General features: G+C 38.1%; 2 protein-coding genes across 2 annotated transcripts; both read left to right on the top strand.

Annotated features, from left to right (window-relative positions):
- Window positions 1–6820: 6820 nt before the first annotated feature.
- Window positions 6821–7890, top strand: LOC126756141 (farnesol dehydrogenase-like). The gene is made up of 3 exons (XM_050468987.1): window positions 6821–7471; window positions 7542–7676; window positions 7744–7890. Exons 1-3 carry the CDS (start codon window positions 6902–6904, stop codon window positions 7783–7785), a joined length of 747 nt encoding a protein of 248 aa, XP_050324944.1. The 5' UTR covers window positions 6821–6901; the 3' UTR covers window positions 7786–7890.
- Window positions 7891–10624: 2734 nt separating this feature from the next.
- LOC126755159 (farnesol dehydrogenase-like) lies at window positions 10625–11621 on the top strand. Its single transcript, XM_050467538.1, has 2 exons — window positions 10625–11250; window positions 11311–11621. The coding sequence occupies exons 1-2, from the start codon at window positions 10681–10683 to the stop codon at window positions 11488–11490; spliced, it is 750 nt and encodes a 249-aa protein (XP_050323495.1). The 5' UTR covers window positions 10625–10680; the 3' UTR covers window positions 11491–11621.
- The last annotated feature ends 9817 nt before the right edge of the window (window positions 11622–21438 follow it).

Genomic DNA, 21438 nt, shown 5'->3' with positions numbered 1-21438 from the left:
GCTCCCATGCTTGATTATCATCAACTTTCCCCCCTCGTACCTATTACTAATCAAAGTCTTTTGCTCAGCCTTCAAATCAAATAACGGTACTTAAGTACTATCCTATCAATCCTAGTCCTTCAAAACTCTCCATATGTAATACCTTGCAAACTTAGTTCCTGTGAGGCACCAACCGAAACTGAACCTTTCTCTACTTGACCAAAGCAGTGAGGTATACAGAGGTTTTGTTATCTTTTGGGATTCCTCCAAATGCTTAAAAGACTCCAAAGGATCTTCAAGGTAACCACATTTTCTTACATTTTTAATGATTGCAGATTCTTGTAAGAAACTATACTGGGATATATTTTCTCTTGTTTGATCTCTCGAGTACCATATATTCCGTTAGATCATTTATGCATTCGGCAAAAAAAAAATCTTGCGTTGTTTTGAGGATGTCAAGAATATTTTTCTGTAATTCGAAGGTCATTGGAACAATTTCTTTCATCATATTGTTCCATGGTCCCTTGTTTCGGTGTTTTTCGGCCCATCGAGACACTATCTTGATGCCTTGATGTAGCTTTATACATATACTGACGAATTGAGTTTTGGCCGGCGAAATCGTTCGGTTGGAGTCTGTTAACGAAAGTTTCATTGTGGAACTAACCAGAAATAAAGTTTTGGAGGTACCAATCCGAAATTTTGCACCCATCTTTTTCTCACTAAGAAGTTGCTTATTTGTCGGAATGTCCGATATCGGACCACTATAGCATATAGCTGCCATACAAACCGAACAATCGCAATAAAGTGCTTGTATGGAAAACCTTTTGGTTTAACGAGATATCTGCCAGAAATTTGGCGTGGGATATGATCTAAAGTAATGGTGCAAGCTCAGAAGAAATTGTTCTAAACGAGTAACAGCATGTACTAGCTGCTATACAAAATGATCGCTCAAAATTTGTTCTCACAACAGTCGGGTCTATGTAACCGAAACGCACCCGGATTTTTATCCGACCAAGCACAGTGAACTCGGCACATTTCAACCGCTCACAATCAAGTTTTTGTAAGGAATCTTTTGTATTTGTGAAAGGTATTAGACCTTCAAAGTAGCCGGTAGGGTTTTATTTCAAGATCGTCGGAATGGTCATCTCAAGAGATCGAGTGACAATACTTTTTCTACCACCACGAATCTCTTTAACTGTATATTAACGCCAGTATTTATCTGCTTACTTAAACCACACGCTTCATATTGCTTTTCAGCAACCTAGAACATGCTAAAATATTACAATAACAACAATAAAAGCGCAATATAACATGATATTCCACTTCCTCACAATTTGATTTGCAAGCAACTCACTTTTATTCACATTTCCTTAATGTTGTTTGCGTGTGTCAAAGTGCAAAATTCTTATTGTCAGTAATAATTTCACACACAATGGCAAAAGTATTGCATTTTATGTTGCACACACATGCACACAAATATATACACACACAAGCAAACAATGGATATGCAATAGAGAATGAATCAAATGAAAGTGCTGCTGAAGAGCGGATATAGAGACATATATCTTAGCAAGAAGCAGATGAAGTGAAGACGAAAAAGAAGAAGAAGAGAGGGGAAGAAGCAGCATTAGAAGCAACGATGTAGTGCAAGACAACACAAAAAACAACCAAACAACAACAACTAAGTGTAAGAAAAGTAAAATCTTCCGCCAAAGTGACACGGCTCCTCAGCTGCATTGAGTGGCTGCATCGTTATTCGCTCGCAGCAATTCCGACACAGTCATCGTCGTCTGTCGGCAAGTCAACAGCAATTTTCATTGCCGACGCATGTCTCCGGCACTCTTCACCATTTGCATTTCAATATTTCGCATGCCGGCAGTAGGAAACAACAAAAACAGAACTTTTTTTTTCAAAAAGTATTAAATAAATATTGTGCAAATGCGATGAGACCGAACGCACTGCTTGCAGGCATGCACTTGTATATGCGTGTGTGTGTACATGTGTATATTTATCGGTATATATAAAGTATGCACATAAATATCTGGTACTTCTGAAGTTATTGCAAATGCAATAAGACTAAATTCAATTTCCTACTCGAGCAACATTTTTTGTTTTTGCAAAATAATGTGCTCCATTATATGTATTCCACTAGTTTTCTGTAATAGCATCGTACAATAACTGAAACTTTTAACCAGCTGCAACTAGTTGACGGTTTTTCTGCAGTTTTCTGTTATTATGCGAAATTCGTCGAACAACAGATGGCGCTGTTGTAGCATTATTTACTGAAAGAGTTTTTCGGGTGAGATGTGGTATACTGCGCGCAGTTTAAATACACAAGTCCGGGTCAAATTTGATTTGACAAGTCCCACTCCGATAAGGTCACACCTTTATAATGCGCTCTCTTAATTTTTCCATTCTGTAGGCGATGCTTAACAGCAATAGGCTTGGAACCATTCCTTTTTTAGGTCGAATCGATGGAATTATTATTGTCAAATATCTCCCTTCCGCCTTTTTGTCTGTTGAATTTCGTGGTAATGTGTAAAGCGCTACAGAGCTCTAATCTGGCAGTACTATACATCTTTGAAAGGTCTTGACATAACCTATAAAACGACGCTATGCATGATTAGTTTGGATATTGCGTTCAACAGTTATAGACAGGTAAACATGGTGTTCCCTAACGTCGAAACTCGCGCTATTTTAAAGTTTTTCTTCATTAAAGGCAAATCCGCTAGAGAAACGTTCCGTGAGATTAATGATGTTTTGGGGGATGGAACTCTATCACTTCGAACTACGGAGGAATGGTTTCGACGATTCAGAGCGGGTAAAAATGACACAATGGATAAGCCAGACGACGGAAGACCTCTGACGACGAATTATGGAAAAACATCGAGTTAGACCGGCATGTGGCATCTCGTGACATCGCCCAGAAGATGGCAGTTAGTCACCAAACCATTTTAAAACATCTGCAGAAGGCTGTATGCACAAAAAAGCTTGATGTTTGGATGCCGCAAGATTTGACGCAAAAAGACCTTCTGGACCGAATCAACGTCTGCGATATGCTGCTGAAAAGGAACGAACTCGACGCATTTTTGAAACGGATGGTAACTGGCAACGAAAAATGGAACACATACGACAAAATCAAGCGAAAACGGTCGTGGTTGAAGGCCGGTGAATCGTCCCAAACAGTGGCCAAGCCGGAATTGAAGGCCAGGAAGGTTTTTCTGTGTGTTTGGTGGAATCGGAAGGGAATCTTCCACTATGAACTGCTCCCATATGGCCAGATGCTTAATTCTACCATCTACTGCGAACAACCGCACCGCTTGAAGCAGGCGATCGACCAGAAGCGTCTAGAATTGGCCAAGAGGAAGGGTTTGGTGTTCCACCAGGACAACGCCAGACTACACACTTCGTTGATGACTCGTCAGAAGCTACGGGAGCTTGGATGGGAGGTTTTATCGCATCCACTATATAATCCAAGTGACTACCACCTGTTCCTGTCCGTGGCGAACGCCCTTGTTGGTGTAAAATTGAACTCAAAAGAGGCTTGTGAAAAGTGGCTGCCCGAGTTCTTTGCAAATTAGGAGCGTGGCTTCTACGAGGGGGGTATTATGAAGTTGCCGTCTAGATGGAAACAGATTATCGCACGAAACGGCGCATATTTGAACTAAATCCGATCACTGTAACACTTTTTATAAAGCATTGTTTGCAAATCTCTTCTGCTGGCTTTAATGTTAATGCTCTAAACTTTAATTCATCTAGCGCTGGTAATCTAAGAAAACAGCTTTGTTCTTCCCAGTTCAGCTGACAGCTGCTGAACCAACAAAATGTGGCGTCGGAAAATCTCTTTTGGTTGTGTTTCCATATCAGTTAGACTTATGGAGCGAAATCTGATTTTTTTCGGCCAAGAACTATCAACCCTGAAATAATTCTTCAAAATTATTTGCGGAATATTTTCTAACGGTGAAACAATATCAGTTTTTCAACATTTGTATGAGCACAGACTATTGTCCGTTCGACGGGCAGACATAACGGTAGTTGCAACTCTTTGAAAACTTCTATTGGGGAATATTATTATGCATCCAGATCTTAAACTATTAGTCAACTTATATTGCATATTTTTAGGTGCATGGAAGTTTGCCTGCTTTCTGTTTTGTTTTCGGAAATGTGAAGCATATATTTAGGAGCAAAGCCAATACATTTTTTTTATTGGTAGAACTGGTTACATTGGATAAAATCAGTCCCACCCACGGACAGTTCTAAAACTATGGAAATGGATAATTTTAACAACCAACATATCCTTGTAGCCGAATATCTCTATACACATGATAAATAAGTGATTAGCATAATCAGCTGCATAGAGTTCATAAGACCATGTTGGTGTGTCTAGCCTCTCAATTGAGATATGAGATATCGATCTGGTACGTTATTTTCTTACAAAGCAGCTGCTCATTTATCAGAACCACTGATAACGTATCATGATAGCATATAGCTGCCATACAAACTGATCATCAAGTTAATGATTTTTTATACCCTTTTTATGCTGTGAGTGTTATTAAACCTTAGTTTCGCACTTTTAATTTGCCAAAAATCTTAGTGTATTCGAAAAAAGTAAAATAGTCTAAAAGGCTGTAGACTAAAAGCAAAAAAGCAGCATCTGAAGTTGAATTTGCATTAAAAAGCGGCTGAGCAGATTCCATTCAACGCAAAGTAGCAGCATGTTAGTGGCATTTGTGGCAGTGCAAATAATCTGCATTTGTGCAAAGACAGTCTGACAATGATAGCTACCTACTAGCAACTAGTAATTGCGCACACACTCACTTCGAAACTACACATGAAACCGTTAAAGCCTGCCTTCCAATGCAACATTGTATATTTACCTACTTGCTTATGTATGTGTGTATGTGCGTGCGCGTGGCTGGGCTTGGCGTGTTGAGTGCACACGTGCAAAGAGCAACGGTATGTCAATAGCCGGCAGGCAATGTAAGCAGCGCCGCACATGCGCCAAAGACTAGTCTTTTTGTTAGCTTAGCACTAGACGAAACTGCAAGTATGTGTATAGATGGGCGTGTGGCGCTTATCTGCATAATTTATGCGTTACGCGGCTGTATGCTTGTGTGTAGGTCCCTTTCTCGTTGTATCTTGCCTGTTGTCGTTTAACTTTTTTCAAGTATTGAAGTTTTCGCAAAATGTCATAATCCTTGCAGACGGCTTATCAACTAACTTTTCTACTTTGCTAACGCAATTTCATTTAGCTAAACTTATACACACATATATACATGTGTGCACATATATATAAATGGTTAAATAAAGCAGCTTAGTTGTTGTTGCTTAACTTTCACCTGAAAAATTTCTGTAATTGAGTAGACGCTTGGCAAAGTCAGTTGATAAGCCGAGAAAAATGAGGTGAGTGTATATGTGTATGTGTGTATGTATATATACAAGCATAACGGAGAGATATGTACACAAATAAATCCGTGAATTTTTGCCATAAATTGAGCAACTCAATTTCCATATTTGTTGTAATAATTTTTACATAACACATACATACATTCTTAATAGTTAAATTACGAAGCTCAATCGAAGGAAGTAAAGTTAGCGCCAGTTTTGATGGGAATCTTATGATTCAATGCGAAAAATCTTAAAAAAGAAAAAGTGAAGTTAACTTCGCACACACAAATTTTCTTACAAGAACTTGATTCTGATTATTTTTGTAATATAACAGTGTTCTCAATTCATAATCACTCTGAAGTGATTGCTGATTATAAAGGTGTGACCTTATCGGCATGGAACTTGTCACATGATTACAAAGAGCGTTCCAAAGTAAACAGGACTTAACAAAAAAAAAGAAAGCAGATGGGTTTTTATTCATAATAGTCTCCTTCTGCTTCAATATAGCTTTCTGCATGGTCCAAAAGCATGTCGAACGAGTGTTTTAGCTCGTTGGCCGGTATGGCCGCCAGTATGCCGGTGCAAGCCTTTTGAATGGCCTCTACGTCTGCATAACGCTTTCCTTTCATGGGCAAATGCATTTTACCGAAAAGGAAGAAGTCGCACGTTGCCATATCAGGTGAATACGAGGAGTGGTTAATGGTTAAAATGTGATTTTTGATTAAATAATCGTCCTTCCAATGTTGGTTTCTGAGCAATTTTTGGTCATCAGTCAATTTGTGCGGAACAAACCGTACACACACCTTTCGTAAGCCCAAATGTTCGGTCAAAATGCGATAAATCAATGTTTTGGAGATGTTCAATTCCATTTCCATGAATTTGAATCATGATTTCGGCTGATTTTTGATGAATTCACGCACAGATTCGATGGAATTTCCGGTGATCACGGATTTTGATTGGCCCACATGTCATTTGCATATGTATATCCTCACGACCATTTTGAAAACGTTAAAATCACTCGTGCACTCTGCTACGGGATAGGCAATCATCGCCATAAACTTGTTTCATGAAATAAAACGTTTCGTTAAAAGTTTTACCAATTTTAAAACCAAATTTAATGTTGGCTCTTTGTTCGAAGCTCATCTTCGCACCGATAACTCAAGCATACTGACACTTAAAATGCAATAACTTCACTTCCAATCAATGAAATGTCATGAAATTCTCACTGGACAATCGATGAGGATAGCAGATTCTAACGTAGACGTAACGGCATATAGATGGCACCACCATGGGGCGCTGGATTCAAAAGGACTTGTTTACTTTGGAAGACACGTTGTACAACAATACAAGCATATTTACTTAGGTTAAGATGTGTACAGATGATAACATATTGACATAAGGTATACATTGGGCAAATTGATAATAATGGGCACTGCACTTAAAAGCAGTGATATGCCGATTCGTAGAACAGTCAGTACTTACTAACCGTACAGAACGGTCTTTAAGAGTTAATACAACGCAAAAAGTCATAGAAATGGAACGTTGGCAGAATCGAGTTGCTGTAGTCACTGGCGCCAGTTCGGGCATTGGCGGGGCTATTGTGAAATATCTCGCTAATAACGGTATGGTGACTGTCGGCTTGGCACGACGCAAAGAACGTATCGAAGCCCTGCGCGATGAAGTGAAAAACGAGGCAAAGCAACGTATACACGCCATTAAGTGCGACATACGAGATGAAGCTGATGTGATAGCCGCCTTCAAAGAGATCGAAAGCAAGTATGGACCGGTGGCGGTGCTGGTAAACAATGCCGCCATTGTGCGTTATGGCGAAATGTTGAAAGAAGGCAACTCACAAGATATACGCGATGTGATCGATACAAATGTGTTTGGTGTTGTGTGGAGCACACGTGAGGCTTTCCGTTCGATGAAGGCTCAGGGTGCTGATGGTCACGTCTTTCTCATCAATAGCATAAGTGGGCATGTAGTACTGAATTTCCCGAATGTCTCTTTAAATATTTATCCATCTTCAAAGCATGCCGTCACCGCCATGACGGAGATCTACCGCCAGGAGTTTCTTAAGAATAACACCAAAATTAAGATCACCGTAAGTTGTGTGCATTACGTCGATTGTATAGTAATTGTTAATTACATTCAATTTCTGTTTTGTTCAATAGAGCATTAGTCCCGGCGCAGTGAAAACCGAGATTATGGTCGAAAATCCGCCTGATATACCAGATTTGGTATTCTTGGCCTCCGAAGATATCGCTGATGCGTTGATCTATTGCCTACAGACGCCACCGCACGTGCAGGTTTGTAATCCCTCATAATAGGTCTCAGTGTGTAATGAAAAGTTCATGTTTTGTTATCCCTTTCTAGATTCACGAATTAATCGTAAAACCAGTCGGTGAAAAATTCTAAGATTGCCAGTGTTGAAACAGCAACTCACTTCTGATACTTATGTTTGTTGAAGTTGAAAGTATTGAAAATGTTAAATAATAAAACGTAGCTAAAATTCATTAGAAATTATTCGTGCATTTTATTTTTTTTTTTGGGCAAAAGTTTGCGATACTTAATTTATTGAGAACGCAGCATAATAAGGGTACTTATAACTTCGGTGATTTCCAAAACTGTAATCAGTAAGCAAGATTATTTTACGCCTTCAATGGTGAAACTATTTCACATAATTTTTCTCAGATATGTTTAAGTTTCGGGACTAGATTAAAATGTTTGCAGAGATGGTGTGAGACCACCTTGGAACTATTTAGGAATGAGATACTTCTAGAATCGGGACTAGAACTGGATTTTTTCGGGACTAGATTAAAATGTTTACAGAAATGGTGTGGGACCACCTTGGAACTATTTAGGAATGAGATACTTCTAGATTCGGGACTAGAACTGGATTTTTTCGGGACTAGATTAAAATGTTTACGGAAATGGTGTGGGACCACATTGGAACTATTAAGGAATGAGATACTTCTAGATTCGGGACTAGAACTGGATTTTTTCGGGACTAGATTAAAATGTTTACAGAAATGGTGTGGGACCACATTGGAACTATTAAGAAATGAGATACTTCTAGATTCGGGACTAGAACGGGATTTTTTCGGGACCGGCTTCAAATGTTTTCAGAAGTGGTGTGAGACCATCTTAGAAATATGTAGAAATTAGTGAACAACCAGTTTGAGATACTTTTAAGTTTCGGAATTAGAACAGGATTTTATCGGGACTGGCTTAAAAGATTTTCATAGTTCGTGTGGTATCATTTCAAAGTTTACCTTGTATTTTGTTGATCTTAAGTCTAATTATTTAAGGTTTAATATGAGATACTATTAGCCCCAAAATCGATCGTCTTTTATAGATTATTAAAAAAATTAAAGTTGAAAAACGTGATTGTTATTTTCAAATTTTTTTTATTAAATTAGAATGTTATAATTTGTCTTTCTAAGAAACTTAGAAAAGGAGTATACACTCAAGTAGACATTGCATTGTACATATGGTATATCTTGAAGACGGTTATTAAGCGATTAAAGTTCATTAAGTATGTGATGATGTTTTTAGCACCCAGAGGAGAAGGAAGGAACCTCAATGATGTCTATATTTAAATGACCAGTGTGTCGAGCTGAGTAGTTTTAGACATTTCTGTTTGTATATATTTAAACTAGTCTGTAAATTTTTAGATATCAAACTCAAATCGTGCACACGTCCTTTTCTCAACCAGAATATGTTAATTTTTGGAATCGCCGATATCGGACCACTATACCATATAGCTATTATACAAACTGATTGGAAGTACTGATATAGGAAATTGGAATGAAGTATTGATATAGGAAACTTTTTCGTTTCATGAAATATCTTCAAGAAATTTGGCAAGGATTATTGTCCAAGACCGAATTTCTATAGCATATAGCTGTAATAATGAAGGGTCAAAATAAAGTCGTTGTATCAACAAAATTTTCGGTTGACAATAAAGCTTTACGAAATCTGGCGTATGTAATTGCCGACGTAATGGTACAATTTCTAAAAAAATTGCTTTGATTCAAATGAGTGGCTATATATAGCCCAAAACAATTGAGTCATAACAAAACAAAATATCATTTGTTAAAAAAATTATTAAAATTTGCTCGCTAATTGTTGACAATAAAGCGTTGAGACTAAATTTTATTGAATTTTTTGCATCTAGCGTCGCAGCTTCAATAATTTTTTCATTTTTTTAAGACCACTTGGACGCTTTTATCTTACCATTGTGGCCAAATAATGGCAGCAGTTCTCAATGGGATTGAGATTTGAACTTTTTCCTGTACACGTCTGAGGCTCAATTACTTCTTCATCAATATTTTTGGTTTGTAATCTGTAATGAATTATTGAAAGATCTATTTCAATAGTTTTATGCTTTAGTTACCGGAAAACAAAGTTTTCCCCAGCCTGAAGTCGAAATTTTGTGAGATTTTGCTCACTCTTGCCGCTGTTTCTGCATTCGGGTAATGGGAAGTAGTTTTTAGATGGACGTCGCGTTCATTATCCAAGTTTATTCAGTACATTTTGCGAAGTGTAGCTATATTTACCCCAATAGTTTCGAAAAATATTGAATTTATTGTGCCAGCATGTTTAAAGCGATCTGTAATGCACATCAGTTTAATTTGTCGCTCATGACGAGATTTTACTCTTTTCGGACGCCCACTTTTTATTCATGTTTGCGAAGTTATTTGAAGTGATTTTCTTCACATCGCCACTAAAGCTTGATACGCTTGCGCCTTTTAGCGGAAAACATGAAGTTTCAAAAAAGTTTCTTTAAAGACTCCGACCTTTAGACGTTTTTCAAGCAAACATTTAGTGAGGCGGGTCGAATTCCGACAGTCTTCAGAAATGTACCAAAAGTATGAAGGAGAAGACTGAAACCATTCCTGTTAGAAATTTAAAAATTATGACACAAAACTCTAGATTTGAGTAAAGCATTCCAGCCGACCTAAGAACGAAGCTTCTACAGACGATACTATCCGTAAAGCACGGAATCCATACAGCGGTAAATAAAAATGTCAGCTGCATAACTTTCCCGACGGTCTGGTTTTACGACAGTTGCAGTTGATGCATGATCCCACTTAAGTTTATGGCACTTGATAAAATCTATTATCTGTATATTGATAAGCACATAAGAGGGACCATTACTAAGTGAAAAATAAGAAAATATTAAAGGGCCTCATTTACTATTATATCACGTTTTTATATTTACATAATTTGAATATAAATAGATGCACTTGCTGTTCCAGGGCTTCATTGCAAAGAGCGCTAGGAAATCTTAGTGGAAACCACAAAACCATGGAGCGTTGGGAAAATCGCGTAGCTGTAGTCACTGGCGCTAGTTCTGGCATCGGCGCGGCTATAGCTAAGTATCTCGCAAATAACAAGTTGGTGATAGTGAACCTCGATATAAATATGGAAGGCCACATAGCATTACTTGCTGAGGTAAACGCCGAGGTGCGAAAACGTATACACCACATTAAATGCAATGTACGCAAGGAAGACGAAATAAATGCCGCATTCAGAGAGATCGAGAAGAAATATGGTCCTGTAGCTGTGTTGGTCAACAACGCTGGTGTCTTGGGAGATAGTTTCCTACTGAGTGAGAATAATTCAGGGGAAATGCTTAAAGTGCTCGAAACGAATCTTCTAGCTGCGGTTTATTGCACTCGCGAAGCATTTCGCTCCATGAAAGCAAATGATATCGACGGGCATGTCTTTATGATCGGTAGTGTCTGTGGACATAGTGTGCCAATAGTGCCAAATAACCCATTAAATTTATATTCACCTACGAAGTTCGCGATCAGAGCGCTCACCGAAATGTATCGACAAGAGTTTTTGAGCCAGAACACAAAAATTAAAGTAACGGTAAGTTGTATATTGACGTTACGAACAGTTGCGGCAGCATTTATGACATCTTTATTACAGTGTATCAGCCCTGGTGGAGTTAAGACGAATTTACTCAATCATCCTGGTAATATGGTGCCAACACTTCCGAAGGAACTCAATCCGAATGCGATTGCGGATGTATTAATTTATTGCCTACAAACTCCACCGGATGTACAAATCCATGATGTGATAATCAAACCCATGGGTGAAATGGTTTGATAGTTTAAATTAATTAAAAAATATGCCGATCTCTCGATATTGACAAAATAAAACATAAAAGCTCGCAATAAGTGTTGAACTTAAGAAAATAGAGAGGGCTCGCAGTTCAACCGTGGTTGAGTTTCGAAAAATTGTTAGTTGTCTCACATTTATTGTACTATATTTATGTTAAGTAAAAGATAATCGAAAAATCTTAAGGTTCAATAAGTTTAGGTTTGGTTTCGTGTTGATCCCTTTTACGGAGGTGACCATGATCTCTAATGAACAGCGCTTGGTTGTGTCAAAATGAAGCTTTGTTTCGGACCGCCAAAAGAGTACTCAACAAAATGCATAACTTACTTATAAGGAGCGTTTGGATCAAATGGAAAGTCTATTGGAAAAATTAGGATCAGAACAATGCTCCCAGCCATAAAATCAATAAACCTTTTTAGAAAAAATTAGGACCAGAAGAATGTTCCTGGCTTAGGGAGCATGTTTCTTGACTTGACTTCTTGACTTTCCATTTAAAGAAATTTGAATTTCTGGGCCGGATCGATTGGCCACCAAGATCATGGGAAATCGAACCGTTGGCTTTTTTCTGTAAAGTCTATGAGGACAATCCCGCTTCGTGTAAGGTCTTAAGGCAAAAGATCTCTAATGTCGTTCGCCAGTCACCAGTCGAAATTCTCGAACGAGTCATCACACAAGGGATGTACTATCTGCGACGTAGCCGCGGCCAACATTTGAAAAAGATAATCTTCAAAAAATAAATGCCAAAAATGCTCTCTTGAAAGATAATACGATTTTGTTCAGAACTGTTTTTGGGCGGGGAAGAAATAATTGATCGAAACAAAATTTATAGGGTTTATAGTTATCTATTTAAACATCAATCACAATTTTTTTGGATACGAAATCTTTGATATTCTGCCTTTGGGAAGCAATTGCTCGATGCATCTCGCATATGCATTTGTCGGACGGCGGGCAGGATGCAGGTCGCAATTTCTATCGGAAACAAAATATTCAAAGAGATTCATACATATTTTTTAATAATTTATCTTCTAGTTAAACTAAAAGCAATTCCAAAAAAAAGTGTAGAATTTTACAAATTTTTTAAAAATTGAAAAAAAACTGGTTTTTGACCAAAAAAATTTGACTTTATGTTGTTTAACAATATGATTAAACTTGAATTTTCTTAGTTTTTTTTGTTTAAATAGAAAATAATTTATTGCCAAAGATAATGAACTTTGCCCCAATTCCATAGGACGTTTAGTTTTTTTTCTATCCTGTCCGCCAATTAAAAAAAATCGTAAAAATGAAAAACCGAGAAATCGCGCGTCAAAGTTTTCGCATTCTGCTCAAGCGCTAATATATCTGCTGGACGCTCGGCCACTATTTCCCTTCTAGCTTCCAAAATATTTCGAATTTCCTTCTATAACTTTATGGACAAATTCTTAGATTATTTTTAAAGAGATGTAAGTAAAACAAAAATCGATTTTTTGAAGCCTCTAAAGCAGGCTCCCCCCTTAAATTTGTATGGCTTTCTATGTGCTTAAGATCTCAAGGTGTATACTATATGCCAAATTTTCATGAATGTTCAGTGAATTTTGGTGAGTAAAATATCAGTAAAATTGCCTTGAACTTTGCTTTTACTTTTGCTTTCAGCATTCGCTAATTCAGACCTCTTTGTATGAAATGAAGATCGTATTAATATTTGATGTAGTTTGGAGGATAAAAAATATGATGTTGAAGACGATGACACAACGGAGGAGCACGAGCCCATGGGAGCCCACGATAACTAAATGCGACCAAAAACTACGCAGTCTGGCAGAAGCAAAGTGAAAGGGAGTGAGAAGTTTAGAGGAAACGTAGAAAGCAGCAGAACAAAACGTGTCTTCGAGAGACAAATGAGAAAAAAGTAAAAAGGCCTAAGCAAAAGAGGAAGTTAACGCAAGCACTTCCGTCATTAACGAAAGTACAAATATTCTGGAAGCAGCTAAACCTTTCGACGAAGATTTGAAACGAGCGATTGCAACAACTACGGAAAGAGAAGACTTCAAGCTTATTTTATTGTATTTATTTATTTTTTCCCACAGAGTGCTCATTTCGGAGAAATTAGGGAGGCTGGTTGAGTTTCCACAGATACAACCCTTGATCCTGACCCGGCTGATGTAGAGCCAAATGACGCCATTAGAATTAAAGACGCTGACGATGGAGGTATGACAGCAGAAGATGGCCACTCTTGTGATTGAACCGTAGAATCGATCGGACGCATTTTTATCGCAAATCTTTCCTGACAGGCAATTAGGCTTCTTGATTTTTATTCGAGCACTCCCATTGTATTTTCGCTTTTCAAAAACGCTTAAGAATTTTCATGGCATGGTGGTACCACAACCAAAAATAAACGTTTTCAAAGTGGTGACGAGATAAACGTAGTCAAAGGCCGCAGCAACATTGGAGCCAACAGCCAAAGAGCAGAAACGGTTGGGATATCTGCCAAAAAACACGTACAACAATCACAGTTGTAGTGCAGAGGATAGTACAAAGATAAAAAAGAAGCGTAAAATCAAGGGTTCACCGTCGTCCGATGAGAAAGAGGTGAAACTAACAGGATATATTTGCAACAGATATGAACAAATACACGCAAAGTCATCGTAAATGTCACTTACTTAACGAACATGACATGATCTCAAGCTGTGGTCACCTTTCCAGCAGTCACTTTCGTCGCCCGGGAGAATGTTTAAAAATGAACATATGCGTTGGTCGTAAGGAGTGCCACTTAATCGCTGCGGAGTAGAATACTTTTTGAATTTATTCTTATAATACTTATTAATAAATTAATTATACAGTCCACTCATGTTAGATAAGGCCGAGGCACACATGCTCTCAACAAATCAAATAAACAAGGGGCGTTCCATAGCAAACAGGACTTAAAGAAAAAACCAGAACAAATGTTTTTATCCGCAAAACAAATTTCCTTCATTCAAAACAGTTTCCTTCTGCTTCAATATAGCGATAAATCGATGTTTTGCCAGTATGAGATGTTGAATTCTACGTCTGCATAACGCTTTCCTTTCATGGGAATGCATTTTTGAATGTCACGTTGATTGAATCGAGGAGTGGTTAATGGTTAAAATGTGATTTTTGATTAAATAATCGTCCTTCGAATCCTTCGAGCAATTTTTGGTCATCAGTCAATTTGCGGAACAAACCGTGCACACACCTTGCGTAAGCCCAAATGTTCGGTCAAAAAGCGATAAATCGATGTTTTGGAGATGTTCAATTCCATTTCCATGATTTGAATCATGATTTCGGCTGATTTTTGATGAATTCACGCACAGCTTCGATGGAATTTCCGGTGATCACGGATTTTGAGGGGCCCACATGTCATCATTTATATCCTCACGACCATTTTGAAAACGTTAAAATCACTCGTGCACTCTGCTACGGGATAGGCAATCATCGCCATAAACTTGTTTCATGAAATGAAACGTTTCGTTAAAAGTTTTACCAATTTTAAAACCAAATTTAATGTTGGCTCTTTGTTCGAAGCTCATCTCATTTTCGCACCGATAACACAAACATACTGACACTTAAAATGCAGTAACTTCACTTCCAATCAATGAAATGTCATGAGATACTCACTGGACAATCGTTAAAGATTCTAACGCGCTCGACATATAGATGGCACCACAGCGTTTGACTTAATGACTAATAGCATGCTGCCAAAAACACACATCATGTGATACTAACCTCAGAGACTTTTATGCGGGTTATGCTGCGATTCAAGCATCACATAGCATACACACCCACAAAATGGGTTAAATCAACTGCTGCTGTCACTTCGACCGCATTTCGTTCAATTCGTATCTAATTAGGCAAGTCGATGAGTGGCGATGAGTTAGCGAAATACCATATGCAGTAGTGCTCAATAGCGATAACATGGCTTAAGACAAGTCAACTAACAGCAACTAACCAAAGCATTTCCATACGAATGGCCGAGGATTCATTAATCATTGAGACGAGAAGCTGCAAACAGCCAAGAGCAGACTACTAAATCCTTGCCACACTACATTGCTATATCATTAGTAAGCGCGGAGATATGACAACAAGCCGTTATAGCAACAACAACAAACATAAGCAGTGAAGGCAACAAAGCAGCAGGCAGCCGCTGAGCTACAAAGTCCTTAAGATAGACAAATTGCTAGACTGGTAAGGAGACAAGGCAAGCTGTAGCAAGGAAATGGAAACAGATAGACAAATATAGCCCGATATATACATATATATGGTATGTAGTAAGGGTAGAACTCGCCGCGTAAAGCAAAAGTTGAAGATACACACACGACACATTTTGGAAATGGAAATTGCGCTGAAACGATAAGAAGCATGAATGGCAAAGCAGCTGCGGAATAAAAGCGTTCAAACCGCCAAAAAAAGACTTTACAATCTTGTTAAATTTAATCTGTTGCTGTTCTCACTCTTGCCACTGTCGCACCATATGCCCCAAACCACGACTTAAATCCACGCGCAACACGAAGCTGGTGAGCGAAAATAGTGTGAGAGGGAAAAAAGTGTGGAAAAAAAGAGAAGTCGTAGAAAAAGCAATGCTTTGGAAATGATTCTTTTTGTTCGTTTTTTGCTGGCTTGTGTATGAAGTGTGGTCGAAGACAAAAACGAATGATGCTGCAACGACGCTGACGTTGATGATAATGCTGATAGTGTTGACAAGCGCAACAAAACCAACAACTAGGGTCATGGAAACCGCTAAGTAGTTGAAAAAACGCGTACGAAACGTCGCCGGCACATAGAAATACGGGAATGCTAAGGCATGGCTAATTGACTTTCTGCTGGGGCAGACCAACTACACACACACACACACCTACACACATATATATATATACATATGTACATATAGACATAAAACAGTTGCAAGGCAGCCGTTTCGGTTGAATGGTTTAACGGTGCAGTGAAAAAAGTCAGTCGCTCGACTTGCGGGCATTTGCGTAGAGTCATAATGAAAAGAAAGCCGAAAGGCTAGCAAAAGAGGAAATGTGCTTGGAAAAAGTATTACACACACACGCTAAAAAATGCTCGTAGAAAGAAAATAACGGCCGCTGCTGAAATGAAGCCACTGCGCTGCACAACCGCGCGCCGGAAGTGGCTGCATTAAAAAGGCATTAAACGTGCGCTGCCCCGGCTGGCAATATTTGATGAGCGAATTGTCTCAGAGTGCTGTGGGGCACAAAGAAATCAATGCCGGCAGACAATGCTCAAGTTTGCCGAAAAAGATGGCAAGCAAAAAAAATTTGGTTTACTTAAATATTTGCCGCGCTAAAAATTTTACTTTTCATTAGAAGAGTTTGCTGAAAGCGAGGAGAAAGGATTTGGTGAAAAAGAGTAGATTCGGTTTGGTAAAACCTCTTGAGCTGATTGCTATTCTACGTAGATGCCAGTTCAATACTTGTAAAGACACGCTTCGAATTGATGTTCACGCAAGTATGTGGGCTGGCTGAAGCTTTTTTGAGTTCGGTTACCGTCGCACTCACAGTGGTAACTGTCATTAACTCCAATTGGTATACCAAGAGAGAATCTCTCAAAGAGCGAACGCTAAACTAAACAATATTGGAAGAAATTATTGTAAGATACTATAAAGACTCCAAAACTTTTACTTTTACAGGGAAATAGGACTGAGTCGAATAAAAAAATATTATATAACCAATCGTTACAATTCTTTAAAAACCTTCAAAATAGGTTCCTTCTGCGTCGATGCAGCGTTGTCAGCGCAATTTCCAAGCATTGAAGGCGCCACAAAAGGCATTCTCCGGAATAGCCTTGAGAGCCGAGGTACATGTTGCTTGGATCCCCTCTGTCGTCTCAAAAAAAAGGAGAATTGACTCTTTGTCTCGGGATCATACTCAAAGATCCATGGCTCGTCACCTGTGATAACGTTATTCAAAAATTGGGGGTCACTTTCATACATGTACAAATTTTCTTGGCACACTTTCACTCGCCGCAATTTCTGGTCGTCAGTGAGCACTTTTGCGACCATCTTCGCGCCTGATGCCCACCAAAACACACCACGTCTTGCTAAAGCAACATCTGCGTAAGCCTGCTTGATCATATCAAACGCCTCTGTAGCAGATTTATTGCGTTTTACACAGAATTCAATCGCGTACCTCTGCTCTAACGAACGTTTGCTTTGCTTGCACCACTCACAGAATCGCGTCGCGCGAAAATGTTTGTCCTGACTATCCAGGTTTTCAGAGACAACTGACCAGCCGCTCGTTCGTTAGCTAGGAACGCCTTCTATCGAATACAGTCGGTGCGCGCACGATCCGAAGTACAGTCGCGGCGGAAGAAAATCCGTCCTATTACTTTCCGGACAAACCCTTTATATTATTTTTACTCTTGAACTGAAAGAGTCGCAATTATCGGTCCAGGGATTCTTGACGACGTGTCATAACTTGCTCAGATAAAACTTGCTTTTCACGCTGCTGTACTATATTGAACGCCGGAATGGTATAGAGAGAAGCCAATAGAGTGAGTGGACCTTAGACCTATCATGCGTCATGAGATAGCCACTCAACTCACCTATTTATCTACCTACTCTTGAACTATTACCTTAAGAATCGGTTAGCGGTCTGTTAAACGGTACTCTGACTAACCCAATTACCAAAAGTTATTAGCAGAATGAGAATACTAGATATTTGATATTAAAACCTGCTTTAGAATAAACTAAAAAACAGAGAATTTATAAACTGAATCTTAAGTTATCGCGTACTTGCTCAGGCCCCATCCGTGGCAGAGCTATCTGGGATGACGTTAGTTGTGTATCCATACATTTCTCCAGCGGCATCTTAATAAAACAGAGATAATATTTCTTCCACAAATAATTGTATACAATGTGACTCTTTTACGCAATAAAATCTTTCTCAATCCACCGAAGCAGTCTACAAAATGCCTACCTACAACAGCTTAAATTTATGCGCACATATTACTTGCGTACTTCAACTTAAAGATAAAATTTATCACTGTTCTGTTGAATAATCGCCAATTATTCCTTTGCTCATCATTCTCCAATATTGTATGCCCTTCTTTAGCCGATTTTATGCCATTTCTTAGCCGCTCGCATACACCGCATTGATTAGCCACAGCGTCGAAGCGCATCTGTAACGAAACTGACGATATCGTCTACTCAAATTGATACACTTTCCAATACACCAAACGCAAAACACAATTCGCTATGCGTCAAGCGCGCCTGGTGTCTATTTAGTGTCTATCGTGTGGCGTCTAGCGTGTTGCCTTGAGCGCCTAAAACGCGGCAACACAATGTTCGAAGTATCGTTGTGGCAGCAGTTCATTTAAAATTCTATGCCACAACTCGTTTGATTCGTTTCGAATCATCAATTGCCACAGAAATATTTCAAGCACACACACACACACAAACACACAATACACCGTAATAATCCCAGCAGAATAGCCGCTGCAAATACATATATCTATTAAATACACAAGTTGCTCGCTCAATACCTCAGGCCAGCATCGTTGCTGTCGATTGCCGCCGGTACGGTTGGAAATTACTGTTAAAACTGTGTGCGGCAAGGCGGCGGAGAAGACGTAGAACTTTTTGGTGCAGAAAATGTAGCAAATGCATGCGGTCTTTGAAGTCTTAGCTCTGTAGTTGCGGTTAGTTGCTAGGCGTCATTTTGCGCTCAAGAAAGAAATATTCACAAATCACTCAGGCATTTTGCCGTCGAGTTTGATGAGAAAAGTAATATTGGATTTTTTTTTCGCCTGCAAGAAATAATTGTTCTCTGTAATTGCGTTTTGATGAAGTGGTGCAATGGGTTGAACTTAGGCGTAGACGCCCGTTGTATTAATTGAAATATTTTTCAATTTTAGGGCATAATTTTTCGACAACTGAGAGAGATAGATTTCCAATTATGAGACCGTGTGATATCAGGCCTGGAAGTACTTAACTAAAAACCACCTAATTAATACAGTTTTGGCAGTTCTAGTGAAATTTTTGGCGCATATATCGGCCTATACTCGATTTAGCTTTTTAAATGAAATTTTTTTTTGAGGAGATGAGGAAATAAGCTGCCCTGAGAATAGGTTATTGCAAAAGGTATATGAAACATCTTCAGCTCTTTATCAACGAAAATATTTTGTGACTTGTGAAATCAATTAGCATATCTCATCTAAGGCACGTTTAAATAAATACCCAATTTTTTTTGCATATTTGTTGACTTTTTGCCTTCTTATTATTTTGTTTGTAGCCTAAAGGTAGGCAACAAAATATATCGGCACTTTATACTGCAAATATCGATAAGTATTTCCCATTCTTACTCAACCGTAAATATTTCGTGATTTGTGAAATCAGTGGTAATATCTAATATAAAGCAAGTTTAACTCAAAACCCAATTTTTTGGCATTTTTCTTGACTTTTTCCACACATATTTTTTGCAGCCTGAAGGTAGGCAACAAAACATATCAAAAAAAAAAAAAAAAACAATTTTAATTTTCTGTTAAGCTTCTTAAAATAAAGATATGTATTTGCTACGATAAAATTGAGTTTTCTTTGACATAAGCTGACCCAAATTATCAACTTAAGCCTTCCACATAAACCCGTAATTCATACCATATTTATGTATATTGTCCTGTGTAGTCCATAATTTCCCATCAGTAATTGTAAACAAACAAATCAACTAAATGTGTGTCAAAGCAAAGCATAAAACATAAAGAGAATATGACAAACATGAATCACATTTTTACTCTCTGCGTAGCATAGCATGAGTAGGCGTGACACTTGCTTTAATCTGTGGATTAGTAGGCCAACGTAGTGGTGCACCTTAGTTACATATTTGCACAGAAGCAATGAAGGATAGTCATATTTATTATTTCTCTTTAATTCTTGTTTTTTTTTTTTTTTTCTTCCATTTTTATTTGTGCAACAAACTACGCTGAAGCTGAGCAAAGTATTTGTATTAACTGATTAATTATTTATGTAGCACACTGTTTGTCTTTGAGCGTATTGGAAAAAATATTTGAAAAGGATATAGCAGAGAGATCTAAGACAAATGGCGTGGGAAGAAAGTCATTTATTAGAAATATTTCATTTTGATCTCTACACGCATTGTGTCTAAGCTCACAGAAGCTGTTTTAATCACGTGCTGATGATTTACTGTTTGTAGAAAAAGTATATTTTTTGACTTGAATAAACTATGCGGAGCATACTTAATAACACTGTGTGAGAAAAGTGTGAGATTTTACGGGGGAAAATGCGCAGAGGAAAAAAAGTAGATATTCGGTGATAAGGCATATAAATTCAATAGGTACTAATATTGGTATTATTTCAAGCTTGGGAAATAAATGTTTAAAATTATTTAAAAGATTAATAATTTTTCTTTGTATGCCAATCAACTTCAAAAAAGACTTTCTGAATAGTATTGACCGTTTTACAAGCCGGAACTTCTAATATAATTCTGCATTGAAATGGATACTCATAATTTTTTTATTTCAAATTTAGGTGGTCTAAACTACAAGTAGTTTCGGGTAAACTTGGATGGAGTCAGATGCATCAAAAGACCGATTGAATATTTAAATACGTTATCCAATCCAGTCGGATAGTTTTCGTGTTTTATAGTATGCGACATAAATTGGTTGTCAACGTTGAGGAAAGCGTTCTTTGGGCTAACAGTAGTTCCGATATTGAGATAATTGGATTTTGCATAAAGATCATGTTGCCCAAAAAAGAGATTATAGACATATATTTTCGGACTGTCTAATGCGTATACGTTGGAGTAAAGTGTAGCCGTATCGAGCCAGCGGAGACAAAAATTATATTTTCCAAATATCAAACATCTATCAGCAGGAGAAGTGTCTAAGTAACATAAAGTTTTTTCCTAAGATTGATGAGAATATTGCTTTAAATTTAAATCTTCTACCAAAAAATGTGTATGGATACCTTGA

Source organism: Bactrocera neohumeralis, chromosome 4 (assembly GCF_024586455.1).
Source record: "Bactrocera neohumeralis isolate Rockhampton chromosome 4, APGP_CSIRO_Bneo_wtdbg2-racon-allhic-juicebox.fasta_v2, whole genome shotgun sequence".
Lineage (NCBI taxonomy): Eukaryota > Metazoa > Arthropoda > Insecta > Diptera > Tephritidae > Bactrocera > Bactrocera neohumeralis.
The sequence above is the reverse complement of the archived record's forward strand: the minus strand, read 5'-3'. Positions and strand labels throughout refer to the sequence as shown.